Source organism: Podarcis bocagei (assembly GCF_964188305.1).
Source record: "Podarcis bocagei genome assembly, chromosome: 8".
NCBI lineage: Eukaryota > Metazoa > Chordata > Lepidosauria > Squamata > Lacertidae > Podarcis > Podarcis bocagei.
The window spans coordinates 44,917,568-44,931,398 of NC_138133.1; the positions used below are offsets into that span (position 1 = coordinate 44,917,568).

The following is a 13,831-nucleotide window of genomic DNA, read 5'->3' on the forward strand; positions in this document are numbered from 1 at the left end:
CTTGACAGCTTGCAGAATAAGAGAGATATATTGTTTCTACTGTCTCTGGCTGCTTCTAAAAAGGAGTAATAAAGTAACTGAAAACTGAAACTAACTTTGGATTGTACGAGTTGCGCTTAAAGGTGACATTCTTGACTATTATAAATAGAAACTGTTTCCCCCTAGTGGAAGTTTCTGAAATTGGTTACTTTATAAGAGCTAGGCTAGGGGAGTTTCCAGCTGCAAGATAAAAACTGTGTGACTCTGGGATTGACCTTGAATCTTTTAAGTGTTATGGCAAATGGAAAGGAAAGAACAGATGAAATGTCAACAGAAGAGGCCCTAGTGGTCGCATTATTGAAAATAAATGACTCGCTGGAACAGCTTCACAAGAAAACAGAAGTGATGAATGTGAAAGCGGACGCTGCAAATAATAAAATTGATTTAATTGTAGAAAGTTTAAATAATCTGGGATGAAAGGTGAACACCAACACAGAAACCACCCAGAAATTGACACAGGAATCTACTTTAATACGGCAAACTGCGGATGAAGTCAGGGAGAAAACCTTTGCTGCTGAATGTAAAACAACACAATTGGAGTGTGAGAGTGCCCCATACATTCAAAAGCAACTTGATGAATATAAGCTGACATTTGCTATGATGGAGCTTAAAGAAAAACAGATGAATTTGAGGATCAGAACCCCACCAGAACTGGGAAAGGAAAGTTTGACAGAGCTTCAGGAGGAGACAGGATCAATATCGGCTGAGAAAGAGATTTTTGGGGGTCAGTAGGACCACCAAAAATGTGAATTTACTTAAGGGTAACTGTGAAGGACGTTGGATTGAAGAGAAGGGGGATTGGGAAATATGGACAAATCTGAAGCTGTTATGGTTGGGCCGAGCTGTTGTGGTGGGGATGAGGCTTGCTGTGTTGCCGGGGATGTTGCTTTTGTGTCAAAAAGTGCAAGTTTTGGATGGGAGGGATTGTTTCAGGAGGTGGCAGAGGGATGTTCCTGGATTGGTTTGGCAGGGCAGGAAGCCTCGAGTAAAACTTAAGATATTGACAGATGCTAAAGAAGGAGGTGGACCTGCCCTGCCAGACACCTAAACTTTGTTGTGAATCATCTGCTTTTTGCTGGCTGAGAGAATGGCGGTCTTTCAAAAGCACTGAAGTGTTGGATAATGACAGATGAAGTTGATGGACTAGACGGAATTGGCGGAAAGGACTGGCAAGATCCGAGACCAGGGAGAAGAGTCGGTGGAAGAAGACTGGGAAAAGTTTAAAGACTATTTATAGAAATATTGTAAAATTAATGAATGTTGGAATGAAATTATATGGCTTCAGTAGAAATGTTATAAGGAATTAAGTATAAATAGATTAATAGAGTATTAAAGGAAAATAAGGTTAAAAGGTGTTAAGATAATTATAGGATAGAAAACAGGGGAAGATGGTAAGGAATTGCTGAAATAATTAATAGAAGTGGAATACAAAAAGGGAGGTGTGAGGAGGCCGTGGAAATATGGGAAAGAAAGATGAGATATTGGAAGTTTTTTCTTTCTTCTTCTTTCTTTTGATGTGTTTTTAAAGTGTTTTTGTTTTGTTTTGTTAATTTTTATGTAGTGTTTTTGTATTATAATGTATTGTTTTTCTTTGTTTTTTCTTTTGTAAGTGTTTAAGTTGTTGTAAAAGTAATAAATATTATTATAAAAAAAATTACAGATAGTTTCAGATTAAGATAACAAATCCAAACCCAGATACATCTCACAGAATAAGCATGTGACGGTAGGACTTGAACATTAAAACAATGGGAAGCTAAAGGAATCAACTTGATCTGGAGTACAGTTTAATTTTTACTAACGTTTGTTCTACCTTCTTTAAGGTTAAGCTAATTTTTAAAAATGTAGTTTTCTGCAGTTTTCAACTATGGCAGAAAAGTGCCTCAATTTGGAATATTGGCAGGATTTGACTGCATTATTGATGGTTTCAAGCCTTCACTAGGCGTTTCCCACAACAAGCACACAACTTGTAGACATCTCACTTTAAAAGTCCTTGGTGCTATTTGGTTTCCCAGATGGTTGTGGTCTCTCATGTGTTTCTCACAGCAATTTTGAGCTGCTCATTTGTCTTCCCATTGGACTATTTCTCATAATTGCACATGGAAATTTGTTCTAACAGCTGGATGTGGCATGTGCCTGTAACGTCCTTTCCATGCCGCAAGTGGGTAGATCAGACAAAACAGAGAGATCTCAACCTTTCTCCAACTTATTCTCCAATGAACAGTAATTGCTTATAGATTGGCAAAAAAAAAAAAAAGTATTTCCAGTCCATTAAAAAAACACCTATCATTTTGACACAATTCTATGAATTATTTTAGGGAACAGGAAAAATAACACAACTGCTGCCTGCTAGATCAGATTAAATAAGGGAAGCTCCTTTTACATTTATAAACACCAAGTTTGTTTATAAACACCAAAATCTAAGTGTGTGTGAGTATCTGCTCTACAGGACTGTGGAGGCCAGAAAGCGGAATCTGAAAAGTTGCCAGTAACTAATCCTTGCCCTGCAAAAAGTTTAGATCACCACATTTGTGATTCACAATGCTGCAGTTCAGTCTTCATAGAATCATAGAATCATAGAGTTGGAAGAGACCACAAGGGCCATCGAGTCCAACCCCCTGCCAAGCAGGAAACACCATCAGAGCACTCCTGACATATGGTTGTCAAGCCTCTGCTTAAAGACCTCCAAAGTAGGAGACTCCACCACACTCCTTGGCAGCAAATTCCACTGTCGAACAGCTCTTACTGTTAGGAAGTTCTTCCTAATGTTTAGGTGGAATCTTCTTTCTTGTAGTTTGGATCCATTGCTCCGTGTCCGCTTCTCTGGAGCAGCAGAAAACAACCTTTCTCCCTCCTCTATGTGACATCCTTTTATATATTTGAACATGGCTATCATATCACCCCTTAACCTCCTCTTCTCCAGGCTAAACATGCCCAGCTCCCTTAACCGTTCCTCATAAGGCATCGTTTCCAGGCCTTTGACCATTTTGGTTGCCCTCTTCTGGACACGTTCCAGTTTGTCAGTGTCCTTCTTGAATTGTGGTGCCCAGAACTGGACACAGTACTCCAGGTGAGGTCTGACCAGAGCAGAATACAGTGGCACTATTACTTCCCTTGATCTAGATGCTATACTCCTATTGATGAGGCCCAGAATTGCATTGGCTTTTTTAGCTGCCGCGTCACACTGTTGGCTCATGTCAAGTTTGTGGTCAACCAAGACTCCTAGATCCTTTTCACATGTACTGCTCTCAAGCCAGGTGTCACCCATCTTGTATTTGTGCCTCTCATTTGTTTTGCCCAAGTGCAATACTTTACATTTCTCCCTGTTAAAATTCATCTTGTTTGTTTTGGCCCAGTTTTCTAATCTGTCAAGGTCGTTTTGAAGTGTGTTCCTGTCCTCTGGGGTGTTAGCCACCCCTCCCAGTTTAGTGTCATCTGCAAATTTGATCAGGATGCCCTTGAGTCCATCATCCAAGTCGTTGATAAATGAATGAAACAGTTCTTAAATGAATGAAACAGTTCTTTACATCACGATAAGCTCCAGCATACTGCTTCCCATCTTGTTTTTTTGGGGGGAATGTATAAACTCTGGACTCTAAACACTTAATAAAATTTCACTTCACAAGGCAGCATTTGAGGTATTTTATTGATATAGCAATCTTATTTCAAAATGGCATTATTACAAAATGTAAAAATCCAGCTAAACCAGAAACATTGAGACGTTTTTCCTGGGCCTTCAGAGTCATTGATCTTATCCTCCAACTCTCTCACCACAACTACAATCCCCATTGCCAACCTGATTATACAGGTGCAAGATGTGCCAGAATGCCTGGTATAGATAAATACATCAAGAAAGGCAAAAGCTGTAAAGCTAAATGCATGCAACAGGTTCTACCAGGAAAAAACCCCTCAAAGATAACTGCAGGTGAGATCTAAAGAAAATGGCAGAGGCAAGAGTTCTGTTTTAGTCATCTTTGTCTTTTGCTCCATGTTTAAGGATGCGTGTGAACTCAATGTAGTTGAAATTGCCCTTTTTGTCAATTGGTGCCTCTCTGAAGAGCTCATCTACTTCTTCATCTGTAAACCTGTCTCCCATTGTCGTCAGCAATTCTCTCAGATAGTCTTCTTGAATGAAACCTAGAAATACAGATTATCAGGAGACATTACATACACAAAATTGGCAAGCTTTATCAAAAGAAACATAGTAATAGTTAGTCCATACAATTAAATTATTCAAAAAACAAGGGAATGGCTACCTGAAAACACTATAGCTATCAATATTTAACTAATATAGTAATAGCCTAGCATTTAAAGCTCCATAGCAAACATTAGAGCTAAGAAGAAAGGATTTAAATGCATTTTCTCCTTTAAATTCACTGACTGTTTTCAAAATCTGTTTGCATAAATGCAAGCAGAGAGAAGGACTCACATGCTAGGATTGTGTCAGTGATAGCCTTTCTGACACCAAGATTATCAGATATCCTTGCAACCTTGGGGTTAGAGAGTAGAGGCTCATGCACTAAGTCTACTGGGGCAAAGTAAAAATTTAAGTGGTGTCCCCCCCCCCCGATCCCAAATGTCAAAACCACACTTTTTTTTGTCCTACACACAATCATAGCCTTCCATTTCTGCTAGGAGAGACTCCAGAAACATTTGTGCAAGCCTCATGTTCTGGCAAATCAGCTCTCTGCACTGCTCAGCTAATCCTAATCCAAAAATATTTCTTTGACCAGGAGAGCGCTGCCCTCTGACTTCAGGTAGAGGAACCGTGTGAAAAAATAGCATTTTACCAGCATTAGTAATGTGTGTTGGGGTCACCAGCTACCTTTCTGCATGTCATGTACCCACTTACGGTAGTTATTAGCTGCTTAGCACTGTTGTATTGATTTTGAATTCTGTTCCATTCTTGGTTTAATAATAATAACAACAATACAATGGTACCTCGGGTTAAGAACTTAATTTGTTCTGGAGGTCCGTTCTTAACCTGAAACTGTTCTTAACCTGAAGCACCACTTTAGCTAATGGGGCCTCCCGCTGCGCGATTTCTGTTCTCATCATGAAGCAAAGTTATTAACCCGAGGTAATATTTCTGGGTTAGCGGAGTCTGTAACCTGAAGCGTCTGTAACCCGAGGTACCACAGTAATATTAACAAAATTTATAATAGCCACAAATTCTATACTATGTAGCGTTGAGGATGCAATAATGCATCTGAACAAATGCAAGCAGCTGTAAAAGGATATTATGGGACATGAGCTGCCACTGATTTGAGATTGGACCTTTCACCTTGTAGTCATATTCTGTAATGTACCTCAGTTCTGCACCAGGACTCCCCACGCCCACAATAATTGAAAAGGATTTCCATTTCAATAATGTTAAGATGAAAGCTCTTGAAATAAGGTATTTCAGACTGTATTAGTTCACCATAAAGCTTTTGAGATGTATATAAAGAACAAATAATATTAATCCTGTGAGGTATATGCAGCACCAAGTGCCCCTTTGCAAATATTAATTTCGGCTCAGAAGTCTTTTGCCTCTTAGTTGTTCCAAAGACAACATCATTCACAGCCTTGGTTTGTAGCTATCAACTTGTCCATTCTGGTTTGCTGCTTGGGAGGCTTTCTACTACTGAAAATAAAATAAAAAAGCTTTCCCAGATCAGATCAAAGACCCATCTAGTCCAGTATTCTGTTCTCACAGTGACTAAGCAAACACATATGAGAAGCCCAGATGTAGGAATTGAGTGCAATAGCCCTAACCTACCTCTGATTTCCAGCAACTGGTATTAAGAAGCATACTGTCTCTGATACTAAAGGGGTGGCGAAAAAGTGGATCAGGATCTGCTGGTAGATCTCTGAATGATTTGCAGTAGATCAACATGGGTTTCTAGTGACAAACCAGCTTTTTCCCTTTCTAAATCAGGGTGTTAGAACCCCTGTTCTGTAGTAACTCAGTTGTACCTGTATGTGCAGGCAATCCCAGTGTATGGCTCATTAGATGCTGTAAGTGACTGGCTGCACTCCCAAGCAAACATAATGCCTCTAACTGGTGGACCTTAAGGTGTTAGTAAAGAAACACAGTAGAACTCAAAAGCCTGAAGTCTGCCCATTCCTATACTTCATAGCCAACATGACCAGTAACCATTGGCATCCTTACCTTCCATGCATTTGTCAAAATCTATGTTTAACTAATACATGTTGCAAGTGTGTCATTTCTCTCAAGTACATTTTATATTTTAATCATAAATACATGTTCACAGTGAAGATCAAAAGCAAAGAAGTTATCTCGAGGTTTTTAAGTTCTCACCTGTTGCTTCTTCATCAAAGCAAGCAAAGGCATTCCTGATTACATCTTCTGGATCAGTGCCATTTAATTTCTCTCCAAACATTGTGAGAAACATTGTGAAGTTTATTGGTCCTGGAGCCTCATTCATCATAGCATCTAGGTACTCATCAGTTGGATTCTTCCCTGCAAATCAAATATTCATATTTTAAAGATCATCTATATACTATCATTTACAGAATTAATGTCAATTCATAACACAGGTCTCAAATGTTAAGATAAAAAAAATCCTAGTGCAATATCTGGGAAACAAAGTGAATTTCCCCCTCAACAGAGAAACAACTTAATTGAAAGAAAGGTGAAAAATAATTACCAAGTGAAGCAAGCATATCATGCAGGTCTTCTTTGTCAATGAAACCATCTCTGTTTTGATCAATCATGTTGAATGCCTCTTTGAATTCTTGAATTTGTGACTGATCAAACATAGCAAACACATTGGAAGTGGCACGCTGAGGGCGCTTCTTTGTGGTCTTGGTCTTTGCCCTTTTGCTTGACATGATGGCGGTTGGATTCTATAAGACAGAAAGAGAAAAGAGGTAGTTACTGAAACCTATAAAAACAAAACGTGGTATATGGGACATATGGTCTGAAAGGGCTATTTTGCCAGATTCAAAGCCTCATAAGTGCAATTAGTTTTAATTTTCAAGAAACTAGCTAAAATGTGTAACGTGCACACTACAGCACCTTAGTAAAATATAAATCCCAACTGTTAGTACAGGGGGCAGGCACCTAGTCTACCATTTGTCGCTGGGCTCCAACTTCCATCATCTCTGACCACTGGCCATACTGGCTAGGGCTGATGGGAATTTAGCAACACCTGGAGAGCCACAGTTTCTCACCCAACTTACGTTCTGTTTAGATATTGGGGAAACCAGGTTCAAATCCTGCTCAATCCAACCTGGGCAGTTTGCATCAAAATGTACTCTCTCATCACAACTACCCTGTGGAAGTTTGATAGAGTCTAACCCCAACTCTGAGTTCCTTGAAAAAAGGCAGGAGTGGGGGCTACCAACACACAAAATAAATTGTAAGTCATTATGTAGGGGAGTACACTCATTACTTGAACATTTGGTGCTCGCAATACTAGGTTTTTCAGCCACAGCAGGTGGTTGAGATTGAGTATCAGTGCTCCTACAGAATCATATTTAATCCATGTTATTGAGTTAAGAGCAGCAGCCTGGGCTGAAGAGAGACATATCCTTGCTTCTGTTAGTGTCAGTCATGCTTCCTATGCTTGGGAGAGCTTAGCATCTGCTATTTCACCACATGTCAGTCACTATACAGTTCTTCCTTCAGACATGTTAAGCCAACCTTCCCTAAATATGCCCTGATAAACTTTACCCTAACAATTCCCCTTGCCTTTATTGTGATCCTTAGTGAGAAAGCCTTATTAACTCATAGTTTCAACAGCAGATTTTAAAATGGAATTTATATCCCTGGCGTGCCAACAAATTCTTAAACAATCCAAAAACTATTCTGGTTTTGTACAGGCCACCGACAGATATATTGATCTCTTTGCTTTAAAAGGATCATGTTAAATCACCAGTTTAAGCAATAAGTCAAGTGTTAAGGCGCCCTAAAAAAGGAAAGGGGGAAACCCTTTTGCTATATATCAGGATTATGTACTAATTTGGGGGTTTGTGGTGGGTGTTCTCTATTATTTATAAGTGGGCCATAGCTGTTGTGAGGCAATAGAAAGTGGAATCAAGGTATCTGGTGGTCAGACATAAGCCCACAATGTTAAGAAGCCCTGGCACAGGTATCCCCTGCTTGCATATAGGGCTGAATCCAACTGTGTTCCTCTGCTGGTGAAAACTCTTTCATCCAGTGGAGGCTTCTGCAAGAGGAAAGGAGGTGATTTTCACAAATCCCTTTCTCCTACAGCCATTCCAAAGGATCCAAACATCTGTAACAAATTGGTGGGCACAGAGAGCAGAAGAGGGAATCAGCAAAAATCACCTTCCCCTCTCACTTGCATTTCTGTTAATAGAAGTCTCCACTTCTGTCAATAGAGGGAAACAATTGGATACATCTCAATGTTTGTAGACAGAAATGTGTGTGCAGATACAGAATGACATCAAATAAACAGTCAAAAAAGTTATTTGTGTGTGAGTGAAAAAATATTGAGATTGATGCCTAAAATACTGGAAGACTTCTTAGAAGCACAGGGTGGATCTGTTGCACAATGATTTTTTGGCTGCATTTTTGGACACAATTATATTGGAAATTAAGTACTGTAAATCATTAACAGTAATTATCCCCTCTATAATATACACACTACTTTTTGCAACTTAGTTGATCTGTGCTAGCTGGGTGTATATGAGTTCTCTTTCAAATTAAGTTTGCATTTATAGCATTAAGGATTTGAAAATTATAATTAGAGCACATTTGTTTCTTCTATGTTTTTGAACTTAATTTATCCCATGATACAAACATTATTTCACTAACTGAAGATTAGACAAAACAAGTCAGTCAACGTAAGTTTTATAACATCCTGAAATCAATTTTACCATTTGCTCCCAGTACTTGGCTCCAAGAAGCTTTGTGAATCTTTACATGAAGATGAAATCATTTTTACAATGTCTAAATCCCATCATAACATTTCAAAAACCAAATTCTAGCAATAATGCACAATTATTCAGTATAGTTCAGATACTTAGCTTTATAAACAAATCTCGTAACAAAGTACCAAGCCATTCATTTTTTTCTAGAGGAAAGTCTTACCATTTTTCAAAATAAGACTGCAGCCCAATAGTTTACCAAGGTTCCAGATGGCAAGAGATGTTGTTGTACGCGAGTTATATGCTAGGGGGAGATCTACAAATAGCAACACTGATTTCATCTACTGATTAACTTCACAATTTTAAACTTGTGTTCCATCTACAACAGTCCTCTGACACACCAGAACACAAATTACTGTTGGACTAAAAATAAACTCAAGTACAAGTCACCCAACAAACATTTACTGCCCTTTCACAACCATAATAGCTTAACAAGCACAACGAATAATGACTTCCATTCAAGGGCCTTCCATTTTAATTCAGATTATAAACAGCTGATCTGCCATATACATAAGCCAATGATTTTAGATTTAAACATGTGGACTACTTGTGGACCATCTTATCAGCATGGATATAACTTGCATGTAGGAAAGGCATGTAACACTGTGATTATGCCCACCACATATAGACTCTTGTCAGCACAGCCTATGTAAACAGCACTCCTATTTATCCATGGCATTATTATTCCAACTAGTTGAAATGGTAATAATACCAAACATTTATCAAGCAGCTGGTGATGCATATAGAGCAAGTGGCTACATATGATTCTTGCCTATAGTAGATGTGCACAGTGTTAGAAACTGAGATATGCAAGCTAGGAGCTAAATGGCATCTTAAACCTAGATTATGGGTGCCACAACGGAATGTCCAGGTGCGCTTTTTTATAACAAGAATACAAAGCTGAAAATGAATGAACTGCAGCTAAAATATTATGTTCATTTTTCACATGGTCCTTCCCCTGCCCACCCCAGTCTTCAGAGAGTAGCTGGAAGTGGGGAGGCAGAAAAGGGTCCTCCTTTCCTTCCACTGTACAGTGTGCACTGTACTGTAATCTGAAATCTTAGGCACAGTACTGCGCCCAGAGCTCAGAAACTGCTTGCGCTAATGAAATTCCCTGTTGCAAAATGCGCCTAGAACAATGGGAGTTTCAAACACTGGACATGCACATCAGAGAAGAGTAATATTTTCAAATACATACATACAGGGTTTTCATCTGAAAAGCTCATACGTACTGGGAATTGGTTCAAACTGTATTTTTTGACATTGCCCATCATATATAATCACATAGAAAAAAGTTAAATAGCAAGCAATTTAATGTTTTAAAAAACTGTATCATATACTACCAAGCACACAAGTTGATACTACAAAAAGTCGTAGGTTTTCCCAAGAGAATCAAAATGATTGTACCAACAATAATGACAAAAAGTAATTTTAATTTTATGATCAGTAGGCTCAATCAAAAGCCCAAGCTTTGTGCCCTTTTATGTCTCTTTGGATCAGAAATAGTAAACCTCTGGCCATCCAGAAGTTGGACTATAGCTACTACCACACCTGACAATTGGCAGTGCTTGCTGGGACAAATAGGAGTTGGGCATCTGATAATATCTGGAATGCTTACCTTTGCCACCTCTGCTTTGATTGTATTGTTTAGATCATAGCATGCTGAGTAATTTATGGTAACTGTAGTTAAGCATGCACTGCAAGGCTTGATATACTAGTTTAATTTCAGCCACCAATTTACAAAGAAATGTCCTGTGGATCATATAATTCATGAGAACTATCACAGAAAACTCAAAACAAAAAGTGGCAGAAGAACAGAGATTAGAATTCTTCCTACCAAATATCAGTTGAAAGTGATACCCAACTACCTTTTGGAAATCTCTGTTTCTTCATCTATTTAAACCTGCTACCTATTTTTACCTTTAATTGAATGTTGTAAACAACTGCATGTTTGCAATGTATTAAAACTCACTTCTAGGTGACCAGCTAGAGAAAGTTGGGGAGTGGGGGAGAGAAGATGAATGACTTCATATTGACTTTATTTGTAGAGTTGTTTTTAGTGCAAGTCCTATTTTGCTTTGTAAATTTTAAAAGATGGCTGTGCAGCAAGGTTACCTTGTCTAAGTAATTCTTAACAATTTCAGTCATTTTACATTAGTGGTTTACTGCCAGATTTAAAGGTGTAATTCCTGGGGTGGGGAGGAAAGAGTTACTGTGTGGTGGTGCAGAAACATAACTGCATTAGTTTCATACTACTTATCTCAGTAAATGGTTTAGTTCATATTTATATATGACTTTTAACCTTGCTATTTAATCACCTGAGTTTTTACTTCTGGTTTAGTTTGATGGGGCTTGCATAGTAATGAATAGTGTGATGGAACCTTATTACTGTACAGTGAAACTCCTCCTTTAACATGGCTTCCTTTGGAATGCACTAGGCAGAATGCTGCATGAGGGCTGGAAAAATATTTCAAATTCCTATGTATCCACAAGTTTCGAGCACCCGATATTTATATAAGCACCATCACTCTGAAATAACCAACTTTTTCTTATTCCAATTTTATGTTCCACACAAACCTGTCCCAAGTTTATGTTCTGAATATGTAACCACTTCCAAAATTGCTCTGAGCTCAGTTTTCATCTAACTATTACATGTGTATGTCCACAGTTGAGGGAGACTTTACACATTTAAAGTGATCAAGGGAAAAACCAGCTCTATAGTGAATTTTATTATAGTGATTCACTTACAAAGAGAGACTACATTTAGTTCTTGGCCTCTGAAACAAAGCAAGCTGTCATGTACACTTTGATCCTGAACTAAAGAAGCTGTTGTCAGGATGATGGCTCTGTCGGTAGAACACAAGACTCTTAATATCAGGGCTGTAGGTTGGAGGCCCACATGCGGCAAAAGATTCCTGCATTGCATGGGGGTTAGACTAGATGACCCTTGTGGTCCCTTCCAACTCTACAATTCTGTGGTTCTATACAGTACACTAAACGGTTCATCTTCAAGTGACAAAAAACCTATCAAAATAATAAGTTCTAGAGTGGCACTAGCCTGGTTGGGAAGAAAACCCAAGTCTTGAGGCAGGTTTGTTTGGCTGCATTTACAGCCTGCCTTTCTTCCCCATTTTATCTGCCCAAGAACCCTGTGAGAAAGGCCAGTCGCGATCCTAATCCAACATCACCCAGTGAACCTCACGGCTGAATGGGGATCTGCACCCGCATCTCTACAGTCGTAGTTCCGACACTGCAGCCTTTTCAAATATACCACAAGACTCTCCGTTGCATGTTACGAAACTGCCAAAGGCGGCATCCGATCTCCGAGGAGGGAAAGGAAGCGGGCAGGATGCGTGCGCGATAAGATGGGAGGGAACCTCCCCTGCCCACCGCAGCGAGCTTGTTTGGCAACGGGGAGCAGCGCCCGAAAGGGAGGCTCAGGCGGCCGGCAGGTTCGAGCGGCGTTTTCGCTGGCTCCCAGCAGCCAACTGGCGAGAGTCAACACCGTCCCAGACGCCCATTAGGCCTGGGCGGCCCCGTCGGGATGGGTGCAGCCATTTCTTGACAGGCCGCTTCCATCAGGTTCACGCACGGCAGCCTTCCTGGAGGCTGTTTAAAACACCAAAGCCGTGTGATTTTGAAATCTCGGACCGACCCCGCACATAATGAGGGGATAACAGAGGCATGCCCGCCCATAAGCTGTTGAAGGCGGCAACAGAAGAAGGGAGACTTCCAACTGCCCAACAGGCACCGCCATGACAGCTGCGCCCCACCCCGGCGCGCTCCTGAGGGGAAAGCGGGGGCCCTCCGAGGGCGGGCAGGCGAGCGAGCGGCGCCCAGGCCCAGCGGGCCTCCTGCTGCTCTCTGAGGCAGGGAACTGGGGCGCGGAGGCACCACGACGCAGCTCAAAGAGGTGGACGCAGACGGCGCGGAGATTCCTGAACCTCCACCCCCCCCATCTCCTCTCCTGAATGCGCCCGTCCACCAAGCAGAACGTTTCCACCCTTTCTCACCTGAGTGGCGATGGATGAGAATCGGTTACGGGAGAAGCCGAGGAAGCAGCGACGGCAGCGGAGCAAAGCAGTTGAACGGCCTCGGCACTTCCGGAAGAGCGAGACACCGGGCCGAACTACTGCCACGCCAGCACAGGGGAGCCGTGGGGGCTGGAAACATGAGTGAGCGCGCGTCGTCAGTAAGGAGAACTTCAGGAGCCAGACAAGGGGCCAGAAATAGATCTTTTCTTCATGAAGGGTTTAGATGTCCCAGTGACCCCGGGGGTAGGGGGAAAGGAAAGTTGGTTCAGCCCTTCCGTCCTCCCCCTGTTGTCGAATTGGTACAGTCCCGTGCGCTCACCGCATTCCAGAAGACGGGGCGGGGCCACAAGGGGAGGGGCGAGGTCGAGAGTGCGCGCGAGCGAGATGGAGAGAATAGGCTGATGCCCTTGTAAGGAAATCGAGGAGCCTTTCCTGTTTGTCACTAACGGGCACGGCGCTGGTGACGACACAGGGTTCGCGCGGGTCAAGGTGACGCGTCCGCTGGAACGCCCGAGGGGGAGGAGGGTTGCCCTGATTGTTATAGGCAGCAGCTGTTGCTGCTGCTGCTGCTTTTGGATGCTTTGCTGTCTGCTGCTTCTTCTACTCCGGCTCTACGGTGGCAGGAGGTTCCGTCAGTGCATTTCCAAACTCGTCTTTGCCGAGTACAGTATCAGAAAGCCAAAAGCTATTATTACAGGTGCCTCGTGGAGACACTGCAGCCGTGAACCCCACAATTGGCCTTCACTGAAACCTGCAGAAATGCCGTACTATTTTCTACCTTAAAGATAGAAACAACGAACATCTTATGAATTCACTGGGGCTGGAATATAATCCTGGGAAAACACCCAAACTGCCTAATA

At 41.3% G+C, this 13,831-nt stretch overlaps 1 protein-coding gene and 1 long non-coding RNA gene across 3 annotated transcripts; one reads left to right on the forward strand and one right to left on the reverse strand.

The window, feature by feature from the left end:
• The first annotated feature begins 1,692 nt into the window (after positions 1 to 1,692).
• Positions 1,693 to 3,879, forward strand: LOC308593502. Its single transcript, XR_014010984.1, has 2 exons — positions 1,693 to 2,590; positions 3,536 to 3,879. It is a non-coding gene; the product is annotated as an uncharacterized lncRNA (long non-coding RNA).
• Positions 3,664 to 13,109, reverse strand: MYL12B (myosin light chain 12B). 2 transcript variants are annotated; one of them, XM_081205930.1, is made up of 4 exons: positions 12,951 to 13,109; positions 6,690 to 6,888; positions 6,341 to 6,502; positions 3,664 to 4,173 (listed from the first exon to the last, which is right to left on the reverse strand). In XM_081205930.1, exons 2-4 carry the CDS (start codon positions 6,871 to 6,873, stop codon positions 4,001 to 4,003), a joined length of 519 nt encoding a protein of 172 aa, XP_081062056.1. In that variant the 5' UTR covers positions 6,874 to 6,888; positions 12,951 to 13,109; the 3' UTR covers positions 3,664 to 4,000. The 2 variants fall into 2 exon arrangements, with proteins under 2 accessions (XP_081062056.1, XP_081062055.1); XM_081205929.1 differs by lacking the exon at positions 12,951 to 13,109 and adding an exon at positions 9,101 to 9,238.
• Positions 13,110 to 13,831: the final 722 nt, after the last annotated feature.

What these genes read in the sequence shown, in the direction of transcription:
- MYL12B (XM_081205929.1), bottom strand. An exon ending in TGATATGCTTGCTTCACTTG is followed by an intron (nt 6,503 to 6,689) that starts GTAATTATTTTT and finishes TTTGATTTGCAG; the next exon opens with GGAAGAATCCAACTGATGAG. An exon ending in CTTTGATGAAGAAGCAACAG is followed by an intron (nt 4,174 to 6,340) that starts GTGAGAACTTAA and finishes CTGTATTTCTAG; the next exon opens with GTTTCATTCAAGAAGACTAT.